This window comes from Ammospiza nelsoni, chromosome 4 (genome assembly GCF_027579445.1).
Source record: "Ammospiza nelsoni isolate bAmmNel1 chromosome 4, bAmmNel1.pri, whole genome shotgun sequence".
NCBI classification, from domain to species: Eukaryota; Metazoa; Chordata; class Aves; order Passeriformes; family Passerellidae; genus Ammospiza; species Ammospiza nelsoni.
In genome coordinates this window covers 54,672,300-54,692,991 of record NC_080636.1, presented here as the reverse complement: position 1 = coordinate 54,692,991, position 20,692 = coordinate 54,672,300, and the positions used below count along the sequence as shown (strand labels likewise).

General features: G+C 39.4%; 1 protein-coding gene across 1 annotated transcript in view; it reads right to left on the bottom strand.

Annotated features, from left to right (window-relative positions):
- Nucleotides 1–20,692, bottom strand: part of SLC10A7 (solute carrier family 10 member 7) — a 139,680-nt gene that overhangs the window by 18,121 nt on the left and 100,867 nt on the right. Inside the window, exons 7-10 of the mRNA XM_059470954.1 lie at nucleotides 18,905–18,988; nucleotides 8,614–8,779; nucleotides 5,722–5,773; nucleotides 4,122–4,195 (exon numbers count right to left, since the gene is read on the bottom strand). Coding sequence (XP_059326937.1) covers nucleotides 4,122–4,195; nucleotides 5,722–5,773; nucleotides 8,614–8,779; nucleotides 18,905–18,988 — 376 coding nt within the window. The remainder of the gene's footprint in view (nucleotides 1–4,121; nucleotides 4,196–5,721; nucleotides 5,774–8,613; nucleotides 8,780–18,904; nucleotides 18,989–20,692) is intronic.

The following is a 20,692-nucleotide window of genomic DNA, read 5'->3' as shown; positions in this document are numbered from 1 at the left end:
CACTGAATGAACTCCAGGGAATGGCATCATGTCGGGCTTTCCAGATGGATTATGTGAAGCCATAGCTCAATGTCATTTTCAATAGTAAGGCTCATAATTAAAGGTCAAATAGTCACTTCATCTGCAATCAATCAATAGAAGAAGTACTAATACTAAGTACTAATCAATCAATGGCAAATGCACTAATAAAAGCCATGCATCAAATGTCTGCATATGTGTGTGCTCACATGTACCATGCATATATGTGAGCAGGGGGAAGGAGAGAAAGGGAACAATGTGGGGGTGAAAAAGCCAGAGGCCATTGTGGATACTATATTTATCTTGGCTTCCTTGCAAGTTTACATCCTGCTTCACTCTTTAGGTGAAATGCAAATAAACATTGGTTTTTCTGCATGTGTGATGCCCTTTATTCACAACCCTGCTGAAGCACCCACCGCTATGCAGAGGTACTGGCTCGTGCTCCCATCTCAGGAACACAAAGGCACCTACCCTGTGTAATTTGTCCTTACACAAACACGCCCTGCACTGTGATCTTTGAGACAAAAAGTGTGTCAACTGTTCTGTCTACAAAATAAGACCCAGCATATGGGAGCAGCACTCATCTCCGTGCAGAGCAAGCACTTATTCATGGATGCAACAGTGGAAGTGGCAGTTGGCCTCATGAGCATGCACTGCATGGGAATTACTTGGTTTCATAATATGGTGTGGGAGAAAGTGACTTACAAAAGTCTTCTCATGCCTCTCCTATTACCACTTCTAAAGCTTTAAAGCTGTCAGCTCTTCTCCCACTTTAGCTGGTGCCATTCTCAGCTCCCCAGGGAATGGGCCAGACATACCTATTTGGAGTTTCACCTGCCAAGCTGAGAGAAATCAGTTCCAAAGTGAAAGTACAAGTGTTGGGGGTCATTTATACACTGCCACTGGAATCTTGAAGACAAACAAAGCAGAGCTCCACAACAGATGTGAAATGAGAGCGTGAGCTGTGTTTGTGCTTTCAGGCATTGCAGTGACAGAGAGAGAAGGAAAAGTGCTCTCTACCATAAGTGAGCAGATCTCTCATCGCATGGTTTGTAATAAACACCTAAGGACAAGCAGAAATGTGCCAGAACAGCAAAAGAGTCAAGGCCAAAATGTCTGTGTTTATCTTGTTTCTGCTAACACCAGGGTGGACAGGGAAAGATTTAAAAGTGTCATTCAGATACAGCTAATCCTTAAAAACAAATTAGACCTATTCTGCTCCCATCTCCAGTGAAGGAAAAAATGCTGCCTGCTCTGTTTAACATATCTGTTTGCATCATCAGCTCAGGCACATACCCCATCACACCCCGGCTTTGTAAAACCCAATACTCCTTATTTTCACACAGATTTGTTTTTACACAGCTCTATGTTATCTGGAGCTGGTACAAACTCCAAACAGAATAAAATATCAATGGTCTCAAACTCAGCCAGCTGGAGTCTGATACACAGCAGGCACATCTGGACACCCATGGAGTAGGGGTGCACACAAGACCAGCAGGTAGTTCAGGCTGACCAAGGATGAGCTCCTAGGGGATTGCCAAAGGGAACATTTCCCCATTCCTCTCCCAGGATGACTGGAAAGCAGTCTGCCCCAAAGCTGACCAACAGAACAGTACCCAGCTGAGAAACAGCCCCACAGTACCACGTTCCACTATCCACCTGTTCACTTCAAACTGCACACTTAGACATGGGATATCTGGACTAGGGGAAAAAGGAATTTATGGATGGGGAGAAGCCGCAGGAGTCCTTGAAGTCAAGGTGGAAGGTGACCAAAGTATTTTTGCTGATGTACTCGTGCAAAGAAAGCTGCAGAATGCAAAAGCTGGCTCATGAGGCTATGCTAATATGAGCAGTAACTTGGAATTGGGAAAATGTGAGCCAAAAGGTCAAGGGAGCTAGGAACCTCAAACTAAGTTTTTCTAAAAAAGAAAATAACATAAAAAATTGAGAGTGTAGCAGCAGAAGAAAAGTGAACTGACTCAGCTGTGTGCACAGTGAGGTCAAGACAGGCTGCATAAGGATGCTTGGTGCAGTGAGTTAAAGAAATGAACAGTCCTCATTTTTTGGGGGATGATGGCAAGCACCTTTAGGACTTAAATATTTAAAAAGGCTTTGTGCTTATCTTCTTAGTGTCACAGCAAGCTGGCAGAAATATGCAACAGCATATATAAAACTATTCTCTCTGGGGAGAGCAGGGCAAACTTGCATATTTGTGCTGTTAAACACAACCAGCTTCTCCAGCTTTTCTTCTGTAGTATCACAGTTGTGCCCTAAGTTCATACACACCTCCAAACAGAAAGCACAGCAGCGTGTTATGACTTATGTGTGCAGCTGCTTTCTACAAATACAAGAGTAACTGTCCTGAATACAAGCTCATTTATTAGTCCAAGCTCAGTTTCATAGCACATTTGGCTGGAAAAGACCAGTGTCATTTAATCTATGTTCTGCTCCAAGGCAGGATCAACTCCAGCTATTTAATTCCCATCTGAGGCTTGTCTACAATGATAGGAGATTGAAGACATCAATAGGCAACATGTTCCAAAGCTGAACTGCTTTACACTAGACAGATTTCCCTGATTGTTAGCTTAAATCATCATCACTGTAACAAAGTCCTTCCCTTTACAAAGTTCACTGTGACAGAGTTGCTTTCTTCTTTCTTTGCATCAACCTTTTATGCATTTGAAGATCACTGCAGTATTTCAGTTATCTTCCCTCAACAATCCCAACTGCCTCAATCTACCTCTGGGGTCACATTTTTGAGGTCTATGATCATTCATGGCACTCTCTTCTCATTTCTTTTCAGTTAGTCCACATAATTTTTGAATTGTGGAGCCCAAAAGATTGTGCAAATATCAAAAGCCATAACACTCTCAAGCCACACAACTTTTGCTGCTTCCCTGCAACCCACAGGACCCTGTGTGAAAGGAAGGGAGGTTAGTTTAGTATGCCATGTATTTGACAAAGCTATGGCATTGTTGCTCATTTCCTTGTTCTTTCTACACTTTAAAAATAATTTATTTAATGACTTGGTTCAGTAGTTTTCTACAAAATGAAGTTAAAACTCACTGATCTATAATTCCTCTTCCCCTCCTCATTTCCACTGTAAAAAGAGACATTTTGTTTGACTTTTCCTTGTCTTCCAGGAACTCCTCCATTTCCCACAGACTTTTAAAGGCACTTGCTAACAGTTCTGCAGCACAGGCCTGGCTGAAGCAAAGAACCCTGAGGTGAGTTTTGCTCTACCAAACCAACCTGGAAAACATCTAAATCCCAACTTGTTCTTCCCCTGTTTCAGGCTGAGCTCTTACCTTTGTCATTGACACTACATGTGTTCCTCTTTCACAGATACACTCTTGAAAAGAGTCAGATATTCAGTCATATATGCTTTACCAAACATCTGGTTTTATAATCTGAAAACAATCCAGTTGTGCCCCTAACTGAACATAATGGATGAAGCAGCAGCAAGTGGCTGTAAGCATTTCTGATTTAACAGTATTTTCTGAATATCCATCAGAACATTCTATTATCACTATGGGGTCATAAGTGACAAATATCTCTATGATGTTTTGATAAATGAATGCTAAGAAATAAAGCTATCCAAAGTATCTGCAGACTTCAACACACACATTTTGCTCATGGTAAGCAAAAGAGTATTGTCTATTTGTGATTTCTGACTACACTATGTCCTTTGATTTCCCCTTGTATATCCCAGCTTTTAGATGTAAAATTTTACTGTCAAACTGGGCAGGTACACCTAGCCATCTCTTCAGAAACAAACCTGAAATTTTAGCAGCATTGGATTAGGCAACAGAACAGAATAAGAACAGAAAGAAAAATACAGCTTTCCACAAATCAGGTGGTCTTACTGTACAAGCACTAAAATCTCAGCTGAGCAGATTGTGTTCTCTGCCCTGTAGGAAGCATTAATTTCATCTGTTCAAGAGCATTATTCTACTATTAGTATCACACTGGTAGCAGCACTTGTCACACTAAACCCAAAACCATTTAAGCAGAAAAACCAGCAACTAAACCAATTTTTTTTTCAACACAGCAAGGCATGAATGTTACTGTTCTTTTGCTCACAAGCTTATCTCCTGACTTACCCAGGGTGAGGGATTTGTGTGTGGAACAGAAAATGATAGCCACTGTGTCTGCTGGTGTGAAAGTAGAGTTATTCCTACAAAACAAAAGAGTTTTAATAACCTCTGATAGCAAAAACCTTCTTAAAACAGCATCTATCAAAATTTTTACTTTGAGGATCCATATACACATTCCCATCACCTTGATCAGTCTGGTGACAGCAATAATTCCACCCATAAATGAACAGTAGTGCTTGATTTATTTTTTTTTTAGCACAATTGTTTCTCTGTTGTGGCAAGCTCTCTAATGAATACACTCCCATGTGAAGGACAGAAATTTTGAAGACATGGTGTGTAGGACACAAATTTATTCCAGACAAGTTTATTTGGTCAAACATGCAAAAATGTCACAGCAGAAGCCCCTTGCCTCCACAAAATAAGAGAAAATGACCTATTTTTTTTTCTAGTATAGAACAGTAACAAAATGCTCAGCTTGGACAATATATTGAATCTACACTAAGGAGTTAGCTTCCACTTCAGAGATAAACTACATCTAAGGGTTTAAACACTGGGACTAAGGCCAGGAGGGGTGGGAAAATGACATCTATATATAGAGAGAGAGATGACTGGCCAATGGACCACCCTTTGCTCCAAATTAGGAGTAATTCTATGAGATTCTAAATATTTACCATACTGAGCTGGTTACTGCTTAAGGTATTTTAGATTTCACAGTTGGGGCATATCTTCCCCCCAGGTTAGGTCTAGCAGTTCAGAAGTTATTTTAAAATGCCTTTTAAGGCTAGGATATGATCTTGTCATATATAATACAGACAAATTTTCTTATGGCACTAAAATAAGCATAAGTAGCTCTAAGACACTGTACCCTTCTTTGTGATTCTCCCTTATGGATATTGTTTAATTTATATAAAGCATATGCTTGGAGTCTGCTGTATTGTGTCACTCTCCTTTCAGCAGAGTGCTGCTAAACAAATATTCCAGTAAGCCCAAGTGAGAGGACAAATGTGGCTACTCCAACCAGCACCAGTGATGCCCTGAGCCACTGGCAACACCATGCTTACAGTACCAGTTTTTGAGAAGTGAGTGTACAATTGCCCTTGCTGGTTGAGACTTTAAAAAAAAAAAAAAAAAAGCTCTACCAAACATTAGTTCAGGACAGCTGTCTTTTAAGAATCACCATATAAATGTAGCAAATTTGACATATATAGAGAGGAGTGAATTGCCAGCACAGCAAATGTATCTTGAGATGTAAAAAGTCAAACTGAGTTCTCTCTCTCATATGTCACCAGCATGTCTGCAGGGCAAATTATACCTTCAGTGACATCTGTGCTAATCCATTTTTTCCAGTGGATGAGGTACAGCAGTGATTGATTGAGATTTAACAACTCTGTAATTAACACACAAGAAAGGACAGAATTCAGGTCCTGCTCTCTTAGCCTATGAAACTCTAACAGAGCAAATGCAGTAAGGACAATAGGAAATACCAAAATGAGGTCACCTCTATTCAGAAACCTGCCTTTGCACATTTGCATAAACTTTGTCACCCAAACCAAAGATATCACACAAAAGAAATATTCAAAGGTTGGGATTCAGCACATTAATTTACCTTGTGGAGAAGAGGAAAGTCAAAAACATGAAGCTCATCTGAATAGAAAATACTGAAAGAGAAACAAGCTAAAATTAGATCACAATTATAATTACTGTGTCCGTGCCTTTTATTCCCATACTGCAGGGCAGAAATGAGGCTGGACCAAGTCTATCCAGAGAAACCCATTGCCAGACAACCTTTAAAGACTGCCTGGAAGAACAACACAGATCATATATCCTGGCAAGCCAGAATTAACGTTATGGCTACACAAGTTCTTCCTGGGGTAGATCCTCTGAATCGAGAATTTCTTGACACGATGAGTGGCAGGAAATAGTGCATATCTGTCAGACATGCTCTGGGTGCTGGGCACTTAAGACTTGCTGTTTTAAAGGAGAAAGTGTGTAAGGATGATCCAAATAAATATTCCCAGCCCTGGGTATATTAATTATGATCATTCATGGGGAGAGGAAGAGAAGATCATCATAGATGTTTGAATTCTCTCTGAGACAAAGGCTGATTCCTGGGCTGGGCAGTGCGTGTCAGACCTTTCCTTCAAGCTCAGCCAGCTCTGTAAGTGCAGGTGGTTGTGAGCATCCCAAGGGGAGCCCTTCTCTCTGCCAGGTCTGCTGACACCCTCAGGGGCTCTGGGGGGCACAGGGCCCACCCTGGGACTGCAGAGGTACAAGGAACAGCCAGTGGCTTCCATGAGTAGCTTCAGCCGAGAGCATGGGCAATCCCCACAAGGCTGAAGAAGAAACCCCATGACCTGCACAGGCCTTTTCTGAGTTTGTGGGTTTTGGGGGAAAGGCTTTTCCTTGCAGCAGAATCTGGGGTGGGTCTTCTCCCTACTCCTTGCAAAATGTGTGGGTGCAGTAAGGCTTGACATGCCCCATAGGGCAGTGCAAGTCAAGACAATGCATTTGATTTTCACCCCAGTTTACAACTGGGAAATATGGCAGGGATATTAGCTATTACCAGTGACATTTTCTATTCTCCTACATACATTTCCTAGAATGTATAAATGTCACCTCAGCATGCACTTAATTCCTCCTTCATGAACTAAAGAAGCAATCCATTGTTCCTGAATTATAATTTTTCTCCGATGAAGTACATTAATTTAATATTCACAGAAAAAACCAGTCCCTTATTACACATAATTCTGTAAAGCAATAAGCATGTGTTGCTACCAATTATTCCTCGTGAATATTTTGCTGTGGCTAGAATATTAGCATAAAAATTACATAGAAACATTAATCAGCAGAATAACAAACTCAGTTTTACCTCAAACTCCTCGTGCTAATTTCACTTCCTGGTGTAACACAATACACACATCCAGCTGACACATCCAATGGTGATAAGAAACTTCTAGAATACAATGTGCACACCCATCTCCAAAACGTTCTTGGTTTTGTAAATATTCCAGAAAAAATCCCCCTACCAATTGTCTGGTATGTTCCAAGTAGTTCCAATGCTTATGTTAATGTTCTTACAAAGAAATTCCAGTTTGCAATGAACACCTAGATATGACTTTCAGCATATTCCACAGCAAATGGTACATTTCATTCCCCATGGCACAAGTACAGAGTTGTCTTGAAGAGAAATAAAGGCCAAGCAAGGCAGCAGAAGCAAACGCTACACATGAACTGTTCTAGGAAGAACATGTCTTCTTGAAATAAAAAAGAAAGGTTTTTTTTTTTCAAAGTAGTGGTCAGCAGAGTACCATAAAATTACTTCATTCTGAGTTTTCTCTGCACGTTAAATTTGAGTTGAAAATCTCTGTGCATTCTTTTTTGCTGACAATTTTGCACTGATTTAAGTGCAAGGTCCTTCTTTGGCCAGTGCAAAGAAGTATTTGTTCCATTTCAAAAAAAGCTCCATAGCATTTCTTCCTAATCCTTTGCTTTCAGAATAAAACATTATATTGTACCACTTATAGTCTCATGAATTATTTTACATAGGTATAGTGTTTAGTATAGTTTCATAATCCATATGTACAGTTTCATAAGCCCAAAAAAAAAGCCACAATTAAGACAGAATTAAGATCTGATGCACAAAGGGCAGGGGCAAATTTGCTACTGGTTTTAGTCGAGGTCAGATTTGTAGAAGATACATTATTTTTATTAGACAGAAGCACATGCAGACACACAAAGTAGGTGATGGTCTGATCTCTTGAAATCTCACAGTTTTAGAGTATGAGATGTGATTTATACTGAAGCATCCTGTAGTTACCTCTCCTCCATGCAAATTGAAACTCCTGTCTGTGGACAGTCTGAGGCAAATGGGAATTCCCTGCTGGGAGAGGAGACAGTGCCTGTACAGCACTGCCTTTCCCTGGGAGGGAGGGATCTGCCAGTGTGCTTCCAGCTGATGGCAAGGATACCAGCAGCCTATTCTCACGTGGGTGTTATTTAAGGCTGAATGACTTGAGTGCTTCTAAAAGAAACTCAAAGAAATGTGCTCATCCACAGAAACAGATCAACACATTCTAACTCCCAACTAGTTTCTAGGTTTATAATATGCTAAAGAAGAGCAGTTTAAAAATTATAACAATGCTTCTGAGTAACAGCTCAACCCCAAATCTTTTGTTGCTGTTTGGAATGTGACATCTGTGTATTTCATGGCTGCTCAACAGCAAAGAGGGCAAAACCAGAATGCCAATAAATGCTTGTAAAGGAAAGGAAAAGCCATAGAGCAACCTCAGGCCCACCTAAATAGCAGGGTTCATTCCTCTCTAAATGCTTACTTGGTCCCCTAAAAGCATCCAGCTCCTAAGAAGTTTGGCAATCTGGTTTACTAGATGCTTGAGAAGCTCTAAGACCATGCCAGTACCCCCACAGCTCCCCACCACATGTAGCTCATTACAGACCTGAAACACACATGAAAAAAGAGCCACTTTAGGGCTGAACTTACTTATGAACACGATTATAATCAAGCTAAATTTATCCAGGTCAATATTTGGATTGGCAAAAGTATCACAAAACGTTGTGTAGATGATCATCAGGAGCACACAGCTGCTGATAGCACCAAATGGAGGCTTCTTCCTTTCAAGCCAGTCCTTGATGTATCTTCGGACAATCTGAAACACAGAAACCAACAGGTTGTCTCTTTTCAGAGATGCAGGGAGCCAAGTTGGGCATCACAAAGTGAATCTGACAGCGGAAAGACACAAAGAGAAGAGAGTAATTTGGATGACGGCCACAGTGGATTTCAAAGCTTCCCTGCCACACAACTCTTCTTCTGGGGAATTTAACATTTGTAGTGCAACTTCCACTGGGCGTCCATAATGAGAGTATATTTTCAAGTGCATTCAAATCCATCCTTAATCATGCCAAATGTTCTTTGCTAGCTGTCACTGAGACATGCCCATTAAGCCTCCCCAAAGTTTATCTCCTCTGCTGATACTAATGGATGTATGTAATTATCACAGTCCCCTTTGCATCAACAGACAATTCCAAGTGCAACTTTGGGAATCTTAAAAATCTGACATCTTCAGGAATTTCATGACGGTAGATAATCGAAAGTGATCCATGGAACATTTTAATATTTAAATAGCTAGCGATGCACCAGAAGTTTTTAATTAAATTATAACTCAAGCTTGAAAAGCAAAAGTGCATGTGTTGTGGGAGTTTAAATAATTCAAACTCTGAATATCTGGAGTTTTTGTAAATCCAAAGACAAATGCCATTTGCACGCTTTTAGAATACCAGAATTAACACATGAAAACAAGGAAACCTACTGTAAACATAGCAGAACTTCTGCACTTTCAGAACACAGAATATGAAGCAGTTTTTCAAGAATTTTTAGAAACAACTATAAATTTTAAAGCAACCCCAACATTCAAATTATGCTGAATACCATAGCACTAAGCCTCACCAGATACAATGCATCTATTTTAGTCCTGTCTGGGGAGTCGCTTTTAGTTTTTCTGTTTACTTTATATGGTTTGAAAAAACTTTTTAAAGCTTTTATCCTACAGCTGCGACTTGTGTTAATTTTTCAGCAATCACATTATCTTGCCTAATTTCTCCTGAGGCCTCCTGATGTTCTCTGTTGCCACACTCTTCTGGAAATCACAGCCCAGGATCCTGAAGCGCTTCAGCCAGAGGGCTCCAAAGGTGTCTCGTGACCTTCCCTCAGTGGTGCAGACATCACCACCATTGGTTTAATGACACAGAAAACCTTAGAGGTATTCAAGATTAATAGCAGGTCATCATCACCAATGCTACCATAGGACCCTTTCACACAACAAATGCCATGGAATCACGGCTCTCAGTTTTCCTCATTGCTTTCCTGGCTTGTTTGCAAGCCTCTCAGCAGGAAAGTGCTGGAGCAGCCATCCCAGTCACCACAGCAATGAGACTCCATCAGGGCACACACTAGAACTTTGGCACATGGGCTTCATGCCAAGCTAAGCAGGCTGAAGATCAGCACTCACCTCCCACACTTGTGGGCATCCTGCCGATGAAAAATAACAAATTTGCAGGAAAATATCTAAGGGAATACTCAACGCCCTGGTGAAAACACTGAATTTCGAAATGTCACACTTGCCAGATGTTAAAGAGAGAAAATAACAAAAAATATAAGGCCAGACTTCTGAAAGAGCCTCCACTGGAGCTCCTTCAGCCACTGGGCAGGAATAGGACGCTGCACTGATGAAAGAGACACAAGAAAGTGAAGCCATGCAGAGAGCAATATGAAAGACATATAATGGGAAGTTTAGATGAGTCTAATTCTGAGCAAATTTGGGACTGTAATTATCAGAAGCAAAAAGTAAAGCCTTTCACTTCTAAAATGAACAAGTTTTTTTAATAAAGTTAAAAAAAATCCTATTATCCCTTAAATTGTCACATTGAGGAAAAAGAAAAACTACTTAAGGCCACCTATTAATTTATGGTCCTTCCAGAAGATTTATATAGAAAGTAACGAGATGTTGAAAAAGAAAAGTGATGGCTCATTATACCATGGTACAATTTCTAGTGGAAGTATTTAATCCAAAAACTGCAACCCTGTGCCTGTTCAGGGTCTGATTATACCAGACACGACAATAATAATATTATACACATATTTATCCTTGACTGACATAGAAGAGAAATAAAAAACATTTAAAAAATTAAACTGCAAGTATTTCCTCAGAATCTTCAACTGAGTGATACCTTCTTTAAATATCCACCTCTATCTAGCCTGGAATTTTTGTGAATCAATAACCATAAATAGCAGTACAGTTCCTTACTGCACATTACCTTTTTTTAAAAAAATTACATAGTCAGACCCTGAAGAACTAAATTGTGGCTTCAGGAAATAATCTAATCAACCAAGTGTCATGCAAAATGTGCACAAAACACAGACAAAATGCATCTTCTCTAACACAGAATCCCATACATTTTGATCTTCTTACAAGGTTCAACATGATCTGTAATTCCAGAGGTCAATTCAGCCTATAATCACTGATTCAAGGTAACCTAAATTCTTGTATAACTTGATGGGAGAAAATAACCCTACAGAAGCTCATGTCAGCTGCATCACTTTGACTGAAAAACAATCCATTTGTTATTCATGCCTGGCAGAGTTGCTTCAGGACAAGGATGCTTTGAAAGCCTTTTAATTCTTAAACCAATTCTATAACTTTTCAGGGTAAACAGGGAACTACAAAAGACCAAAATTGTGAATATTTGTAGTGAAATAACAATAAGTGCTACAAATACAAGAAAACAACACATTCAGAGCCTGGGTTGAGGTACTAAAGCTTCATTTGTCTGAAATGCTGTGAAAGCTAACACAGTCATTTCTGAATGTGAATATAAACCACTGGTATCCAAAATAGCTGCATCCCACTCATGGAAAAGAGCAAAAAGGGGATGTATTGGGTTGTGGGGCAGGCAACAGGGGTAGCTTCTGGGAGAGGCTGTCAGAAGCTTCCCTTATGGCTGATGGAGGCAGTGCCAGCCAGCTCCCAGATGGATCCAGCCCTGGCCAAGGCTGAGCTCAGCAGGGATGCTGCTAGTGATGCTCTAAGATTTTCATACAGATTCAAATGCCAGCCCCAAAGAGCAGGGAAAGGTTGACCCAGAGGTTGCACATGAAAGACCATGAAGGTGAATCCTTCCCTCAAACTGCAGTTTAGTGGAGAAAACAGCGGGAGAGAAGCGAAACTTTGGGGTAGGTGATATTTTATAAATAATCTTCCTGATAAACTCAGAAAAGCTAGAAAATAAAAGAACATGAATGTGTCCAGCAGGCAACCACCTCCTGAAGACTACGTTCTGGCAACCTCCAAAGGTTTTGGAAAGGCATCAGCTCAAATTTACTTCAAAACATAGTTTCAGGCTCAAACTTTCCTCTTGCCCAGGATTTAATTTTTAACAACAAAGAAATGTAATTACACTTGAGTTAACAGTAGTGTCCCCATTTCAATTTAGTTCTCCTAGCAGAATAGTTCTATCCACAGTATTTTTCCTACAGACTGCTCTGTATCCTGCCATAACCTTCTTGTCTAAACACCAACCTTCCTAAGCAAACGAGCTCACTGCTCTAATGCTTATTTCATTTAACATCCTTGGGCAAAGAAACATGATCTGCTGTTCCAGGAAAGCAGGTAAACAGTGCTCATCTGTTATTAGATCACACATGAAAATAGCAGAAGGTGTGTTACAGAAAAACAGTTCACTTTTCTAATTGTACCTTCAGAACAGTCACAGAGTATGCCCAGAGAAATCTGTCAGTAAAATACAGTGAGACACTTTCTACCTGTCTGCCCAAGTGCTGGACACACAAGGTAAAAAATGTAATACATTAATGTTCATTATTAACTGAGCTAAATAGAGCAAGGAGCTCTGCCCCCACCTTATATGGAATGGAATAATTTCTGACATTACTCATGCAGTGCATCTCCTAAAAATTATCTAGATCTGTAACTTATTTGTTTTTAAACACAAGAATTGTAAAAAAAATCCAAAAAAACCCTCAAACAACCTAAACCCAAAAAACCCCCAAGGAAATGGAGAGGAAGTCACCTTTTCTGTTTCCATTATACACAGGAGTCTCTCTTGGTATTTACATCATTATCTAAAATATATTTTTTTTAATTCTACCAACTATTTTGGACTGAACTCCTCTTTAACAGAATTTACAGTAGTTTTACTGCACTTCTGCTCTTTTTTTATTGTGTATTGGTATGTTCTTCTAAATACATGGGTAAAACAGGTGGGGCTTTACCATCTCAACAAAGAAACACAAGTCACCTTTTCCTTCTGTTCAAACACATGAGCAAACAAGCTGCAACTGCTGGATTATAACCACACCTAAATGCAGCAGTTACCTTACTTAATTTGTCTTCTAAGGTAAGATTCCTAACTCATTCTTAATTAATATTACTACTACTTATAGTAACAGACTAATGCAATGAAGGCTAAAATACAAAATTTCCCATTGAAAATCTTGGAGTCAGGGTAGATATTTTCAACAGTCCTGTAATTTTTCCATATCTTTTCTCATATAGTGATGGTAAACCAAGAAAGACAATTGCAGGGAATATTGGGAACTAGGTCAGTGAAGTCAGTAAGACATGAAAGGTGAGAAAACTGGGGAAAAAAAGGAAAGGAAATCAACTAAGATGACAGCAGCAGTAAAAACCAGTGTAAGGAATCAATTCCTAGAATGGAAGAGAGATTGATTGGGTTGTATAAAAATCTAAATGAAATAAGATGCTAAGAGGGACATCGTTCAGATTTCTACAGAAAAACCAGTCTCCAAATATACAAGGTCTGCATGCCAGTTCAAAGGCACAGACCCTTTTATAAAGCAAAACTTGCACCACCTCAGCCAGACCATGTCCTGATATTTTTACAGGAGTTTTACCTCTGTGGAGGCATAAATTCCCACCTTTTCCTGAATATTGCTGTCAAGTTTCAGATTTTGTGATGGTTCACCTGCTTTCCTAGGACATCATCAAATGTCAAATCTATCCTTATGCTACTGAGTGTACAATCTATCGGGTTTTTTTCTGAAGACAGGCTGCAAAAAAATTTTTTTGCAATCTGAGGAAAAAAAATTTTTCTACAAGCATCTTGCTTTTTACCCCTCAGCTTACCAAACTCCCCTAAAAGCTATCTTACTCCATTATGTCAGCTTACTCCCAAGAGATAGCTCCTGTCACATATACACCTTTAAAGCAAGGCATAAAAACCACATGAGGCCATTTTCAAAATTAAGTTTCACAGTTTGAGGTAATTTGCAATTGTTGTTTTAAAACCTTATAAACAGGCGCAACACAATAAAAATGTGAAGGGTGTCTGCAGCATCAGTACCTTTCCTTCATATTTTGCATTCTGTGGAAAGGAGGCTCTGTTCCCTGCTGAGTCAGGTTTTAGTAGGGAGTGAAGTGTGTTCTGAAGGCTGTTTATCCCCTTCTTTGGTCCTCTGCAAAAAGCTCCTGGAGAGCTCATCTCCCAGGGCACCTCTCCTCCCTGCAGCTCTCCTGGACTTTGAAGAGAAGAAGGATTCCTTCTATGTGGATTTCATTTACAAGAAGAGACAGATTTGACACTGTTCCCCCCCCCCCCGCTTTTTTTTTTGAAAACAGTTCTGTTAATTTTTATTTCCCCCACCTTAGTTAAATAATTCCTTCTACTTCTATCAACTTCCACCTACCTTCCCCTTTCCATTTCTCATTCTTTAAAAATAAATACCTTGCTAAGCTTTTTAGTTTCAATTTCACTTACAACTTGTATTGCAACATAGCACCCTTTTAGACTTGTGTTGATAAGCACAGCTCCCAAATGCTGAAAGGGCTCCTCTGGAACATTTTGGGCAATGATGCAGAAGGCACTTAAGATCCTTTACTTGTAGGACATCAAGATTTTTTTTGTGCGTGTGTGACTAGATTCAGTGAGGATTTCTGTACAACTGATTTCATTTTATAGATTTGGGAAGAAGAACTGCACAAAATCATAACATTAATTCTAGCTTTAGTTAAGGTCTGTTTAATGTGAAGTGCCCACTTTACGCTGGCAGACAAATTACCAATGGGGCAACTAGAGAATGCATGAATGATAATGTACAGACAAGCTTTTTATTATTTATTCATAGAAAACAGTGGGTTTTGGTGTGCTGCTTTGAAAAATGTTCAAACTAGTAGAATATAATGAAAGCACAGTGAAAATTCTATTTCATTAACATTTAATCATAAATCGCTCTTTAATATAAAACATAAAATAAAAGTCTGTCATAAGCACTTAGGTGTAGGGAACGGAGAAAATCTGTAAAAAGGGGAAAGGAAACATTGTGGTGGGTTTCACTGTTCCTGTTATCTGTCACTTCAGAAGGAAAAAAATAAGCAAAGAAACAACAGTCTCCAGCTAAATCTCACAACTGGTCAGGAAGAAGCTGCTTGGATATTTCACAAAACCTTACATTTTGATGGCTAAAAGTATTACCAATATCTACAGGCAGGGAAACAATCATTTTAGCAAAATCTCAACAGCTCAAGAGCAGTAATCTAGCCCAGGACTCTGTTACCCAGATAAAAAATAATCAGAACTTCAAGCTGCCAGAGCAGATTCAAAAATCTTTTCCACAAAATATCTATTACCATGTTTATTGTATAACAAGTATTCTCAAATTCCCTTAGAGGTATACAAGAGTGATGCACAAATAACAAGCTCTTACCCACTACAGATCTTCAAGACTTACAGGAAATTAGATCTTTATAAAATGCTATAGATTATGTCCCTTTTTGAGACCTCTTGTCAGAGGGGTCTTATTTGTTACTCCACAAATACAAATGCAATATTATACTATCAATACTGATTTGAGCAACACCAGCCTGTCAATTAGCAGAACACATCTGTACACACTGAGGACACAGGCTACAACATTTTTTAGGTTCAGACAACCTGCATGTCTCTGACAAAGAACAGAGCTATTCTTATTGGGGACCATCTATCAATCACTGCCATCTGAGACTCAGTGCCTTTCTGATAACATAGTATCTTCTTCCTTTAACAGCTCTTCCTTTCCCTAAAGAATGGTCCACCACCTGAGCACAGCCTGTACCTGCAGCCCTTTATACATTTCAATGTCAACAGCTAGGCATGTTTGACTCCTGTCAATAGTAGTCCTAAAAAGCTAAAAAACTGTTCAAAAACCAGGAAAAAAAGCATCAGTTACACTATTGTGACTGCTTTCTCCCAGCCATCATCAAAAATTCTGACAAGCCAACCAACCAAAACTCTTGATACATTTTGCCATAAAGCAAACAAAAAACCCCAAATAAAACAAATCTAAAAGCACCTTTTTATGTGCTTTGCTTATATCCCAGAGGCTGCTCAAACAGCCAGCTCTGCAGCCTGCTCAGGAAATGAGCATTTAGACAACACAGGTTTTCCCAGAGGCAAGATTTTTTTTTTAAAGGAAAAGAAAGCCCTTGGAGAATGTTTCCTTTAAGCAGCCTCCTCTGTTTTACACTGATGTGGTTTAAGCACAAAGCCCCTGCTGATCACAGATGAGCTAGGAAGGCAGAGGAGAGGCAATCCTCCAAGCAGGCAGGTTTCAAGCTTGAGGGTTTTTCCTCCCAGTCAAGCTCTTTGTTACCAGATCACCTTACCAGACACTCTTCCACTGACTTTTCTGCTGAACAGTATGGCTGCATGTGGTGAGGAATTGATGTTGTGGGCATGAAATAATACATTTGAATCAATTGCTGAAGGCATCATTCAGGAATTGTGGCCCATTATCCCTTAACACATCTGGAACCCCAGAGTGAGTGACCTGTGGTTCATAAACATGTCCCTGTGCCACCTCAGTGATGAGTTGGTGGTGCTCTATGAACAAAGGACACAACTTCCCATTGAATTGGAGCAGAAGAAGGGCAAGCAGACCTATCACTGGATCTCTTGGCATCAGTCCTTTTCTTGCTTGCTGTCTTCCCTGACTCCTGCCCATTACTTTTGGGTATCCACGTTCAGAAATGGTTTCTATTCATTCCTCTCTGGGCAGGCTGGGTTACCTTCGTACAGCTCTATCTAACCAAGACAATCACTGTAAACTGCTGGCATTTCTGAGCTGCAGCTTTCATTAGCGTTTCTTCTACTCCACATCCTCTGAACAGATATAGTCAAGTGCAGTAACTTCAAAAACAAAGTCTTTATGCTTAGAAGAACATGAGCTACTTTTGTTGATCTTTCACTTCCAGAAACTGCTTCAAAGACTTTTAAAGAAGAATCATCCTATTTCTTGTTGAAATGTATTTGTAAAAACCCAAACTATTCATTTGTCATTAGGTTACACAAGCTTTAAGATTCTGTATTTTTTCTTTCAGTCTTTATCAGAACTCTTAAAATCCATCTCAGTCAGAATCACAATTCTGATTTCAATCTTGTGATCACACAGAGCACTTAATTCATATGCCTACTGCGCTATTCATGATCTCAGCCCTATCACTTTTAACAGCTGAAAGAACACCCAACTCCACCAATTAGCTGACATATCAATTTCCTATAACATCTTTCCCAAGTAACATTCCATTATATACACAGATGAAAGTACTCTTGAAATTTTGCCATTACTTTGTCCAGCAATCTACCACCATCTTTGGGCTTATAACATTGCAGCACAGATGCTGATACTCCATGGCTATAGGACACTTTATTGCTAAATCTGCTGTTGGGCATTTGTTTCCTAGAAATTTCCACTTAAGGCTTCCAACTAACAGCTTTCAGTGTTTGGACCTTTCAGAAGAGGATTCAACTTTTGCTTGTCTGCTTTTGGTGGACACTTACTTTTGATGACGTAAGAACACAATACAGAGGTAGGTTAATCAGCAACCCTTTTTCCTAATTAATAAGGAAACTCTTTGGCATTTAATTCAAAGCATGAGAGCAGTTCCACAGCCTTCAGGGACACATAGCTAATGTCCATTTTCCAGATGATATGGTCGCAGAGAGGTTACACAGGTGCTGATAACTACTGTCATGCTTATCATGCTCTTCCCTTTATTAGACTTCAATGTGTGTTTTTAATCAGAAGAAACTTCACCAGGAATTTGTTAAGTTTCAGTACATGCAGATTTTGAAATGTGCAATTATAGTTTGATACAAGATTGATTGACTGCCTATGTAGCACAAGCAATGACAACATTCTTAACCTTGTTCAGGGTCCTCCTTCACAGCCCCTGCTCTCATTTGCCTGTATTTTAACCATGCCTTCCATTTTAGAGTCTGCTTTAGGCTGACAAAATTCAGTTGATTTTTGAAACCCAGAGTTCAACTGAGTGTTAGAATGAGCTGCAAATCCCTCTCACACACCCTCTGTGCATTCTGAGTGCCTGAGAACAGCAAATACTTACAAGTAAGTAAATATTAGACTTAAGGTATTTTAGTGTCCAAGAGCAGTGACAACAGTTATGACAACTTTTGGTCTTACTATTGTGATTTCCCACCATGACATGGGAGAAAACATAACTAATATTAACATTAATGAACAAACAGACACTGCAGAGACAAGGATCACAGAAAATCTTATACATGCAATTAGCATTATTTACATTCAGTGGAAGTTTTCTATCATAAGCCATAGAAAATAAGGCTTTGTGTGAACATATGAACAATGAGTATAAATTTAAATGTTGGATAACTGGTCATTTCACAAATGCCTTCCACCCAGTGTAACATAATAGAGAAGTAATGTAAAATTAGTTTGCAGTTGTGCAACTAAACCCCTTACTGCAAAGCATAAGCAAAATGGCTTGAGCATCCTTAACTTGTGACCACTTAGCCTTTATATGTTTATTAATGTTGAGATTTTGTTTTAATTGCTGTAATTATTAGTAGATACTAAACAGGGAGGAAGGAGTTCCTTCAGCCCCAGGCAAAGGGCATGTGACAAAAGGGCTGTGTAGTATTCTCCAAGCTCATTTGTATGGGGCTGGAATTCCTCACAGCCTGAGCTGCCATTTTTCCCACTTTATGTTCACAAGCTCCCTCCTCTCTCTGCAGCAGCGTGTGTTTGTGGTAGTGAGGGACAGATGCTCAATCTCAACAACGATCAATGTGGCTCCAGGGAGCACTGGAGCATCTTTTCCCTGATATTAGACTCCACTATCCTGAGGCTGTTCCTATGTGGCAGCTTATCAGGTTGCCAGTCTGTCTTTAAGATCGCTCTCTTTATCTTGTTTTTTTACATAAGAATGTATATTTAAAAGACATACCTGTCCAATAATAAGAGGGACTACAACAGTCATAAACAGCTGCGAGAATATGGATGTAAAAGGCACAGAGGAGGATGATCCAAGCTACAAAATAAAGATACACCATTAACATTGCACTTTTTCTTACTATCTACAAATTTCATACACAGATATCCCACATTAATATGCATTTCATACATAAAAACTGGGAACATGTGCACTGGAAGTAGCTGCACGTGTTTAATAGTTAAGTCACAATAAAGCATTTGGTGTTCTACAAAACAGAGCTAAACCAATCTCTGATTATTTTATAACTTAGGGTAATATTTCCATCAATATTCATTTAATTGAAAACCTGCTGCACATATATGCCAAGGAAATTATATAAGCATTTGTAGGATGATAGTCTAAAGAGACAGGGAGTGAATCCTCCTAACTAAACAGTTCGCTTGACTTATTTTACCATTTATTCAAACATCAAACAACAGAAGTCAGTGTAGTTATTCCAATAAATAAATGAAAATAATGAAATAGTGAAGAAAACATTCACATGTTGTATTTCAGTGCTGTCTAAAAAGAGATACACTGGAAGTACAGAACTACTCTTTCATTAAGCCAATTGAACTGACAGTCTTAGTCTTCAAATAGTCATCTCTCTAACAATAATTGTAAATGCTACAAGTATTTTTTTAAGATGCTGGTAGAAAACAGGAACACACACAGTCAGTGGGATTTTTCAAACCTGCTTCAGAATGTGTAGGAAAATATACAGTATTTTATACATTCTGACTGGACTTGTTTCAGGCTAGGTAATTGGAAAGTTTCCTTTAATGCAATTTAACACCTCTAACAGCAATGGAACACACATTAAAAAACATACACTAAGGAGACTGAATATCATTGTCAGAGCTCCCATAGACAACCACTTGCTTCACAATGAGGCAAAGAACACAACATTAAGGTTTTCACAGATCCACCCTATTTTATATTTTACACTTCACTTTAAAGATTCTCAAAATGACAACAGAATACAGAATCTTTTCAGCACCATCTAAATGATGCTGATTTCCTAAAGCATTCTTACATACATCATTCTCATAAATGATACTTTTCACACTTACCTTCCTTTCCCAACTACCTTTGTGACAGACAAGGTGATCATGCAATCTAGTAACTTTCTATAAGCCTGCCTTGAAAAATCAACATATAGCTATACAAGTGGGTTTGGCATAAAACAAGATTCTTCATACATTTGAAGAACAGAAAAGTCAGAAATTTCATAGAGTGAAGGATTTTAATTTATGCAGAAATGTAGAAGTGCACTGCTTTTTTGTACATGCACCGCTCGGGAAATGGGCGAACACACCTGTGGGGGATGTCTCTGGGCAAACTGAGCTTCTGGTGCAGGCAAATGGCCTCAGATTTCTTATGTCCCTTGCTGAATACACTCTGGGTGGAGAGATTCAGGAGGAATACACACGATCTGGCTGTTTCCTATGTGCTACGTGACCTGGCAACATCAGCTAAGACTCAGTGTGACTGCTGAACAAACCACATCATCTCACCACTGTCACCTCCAGCATTAATGATATGGGAACATGGGAGGGGACCTGAGGATGATGCCACAGCCGAGAATTTCAGTCTGCAGGTAGGGACTCTGTGAGCCAGTCAAGAGGGAGAAGTAAAAGCTTGCATAGAAGGATTCAGATCACCCATGTGAACCCAAAGTCTGGCAGGGCAGCCACATTCCCAAGGGACACAGGGCACTCTGAGTGTTTCCCTACAGAGAGCACAGACCTCCAGCATCAC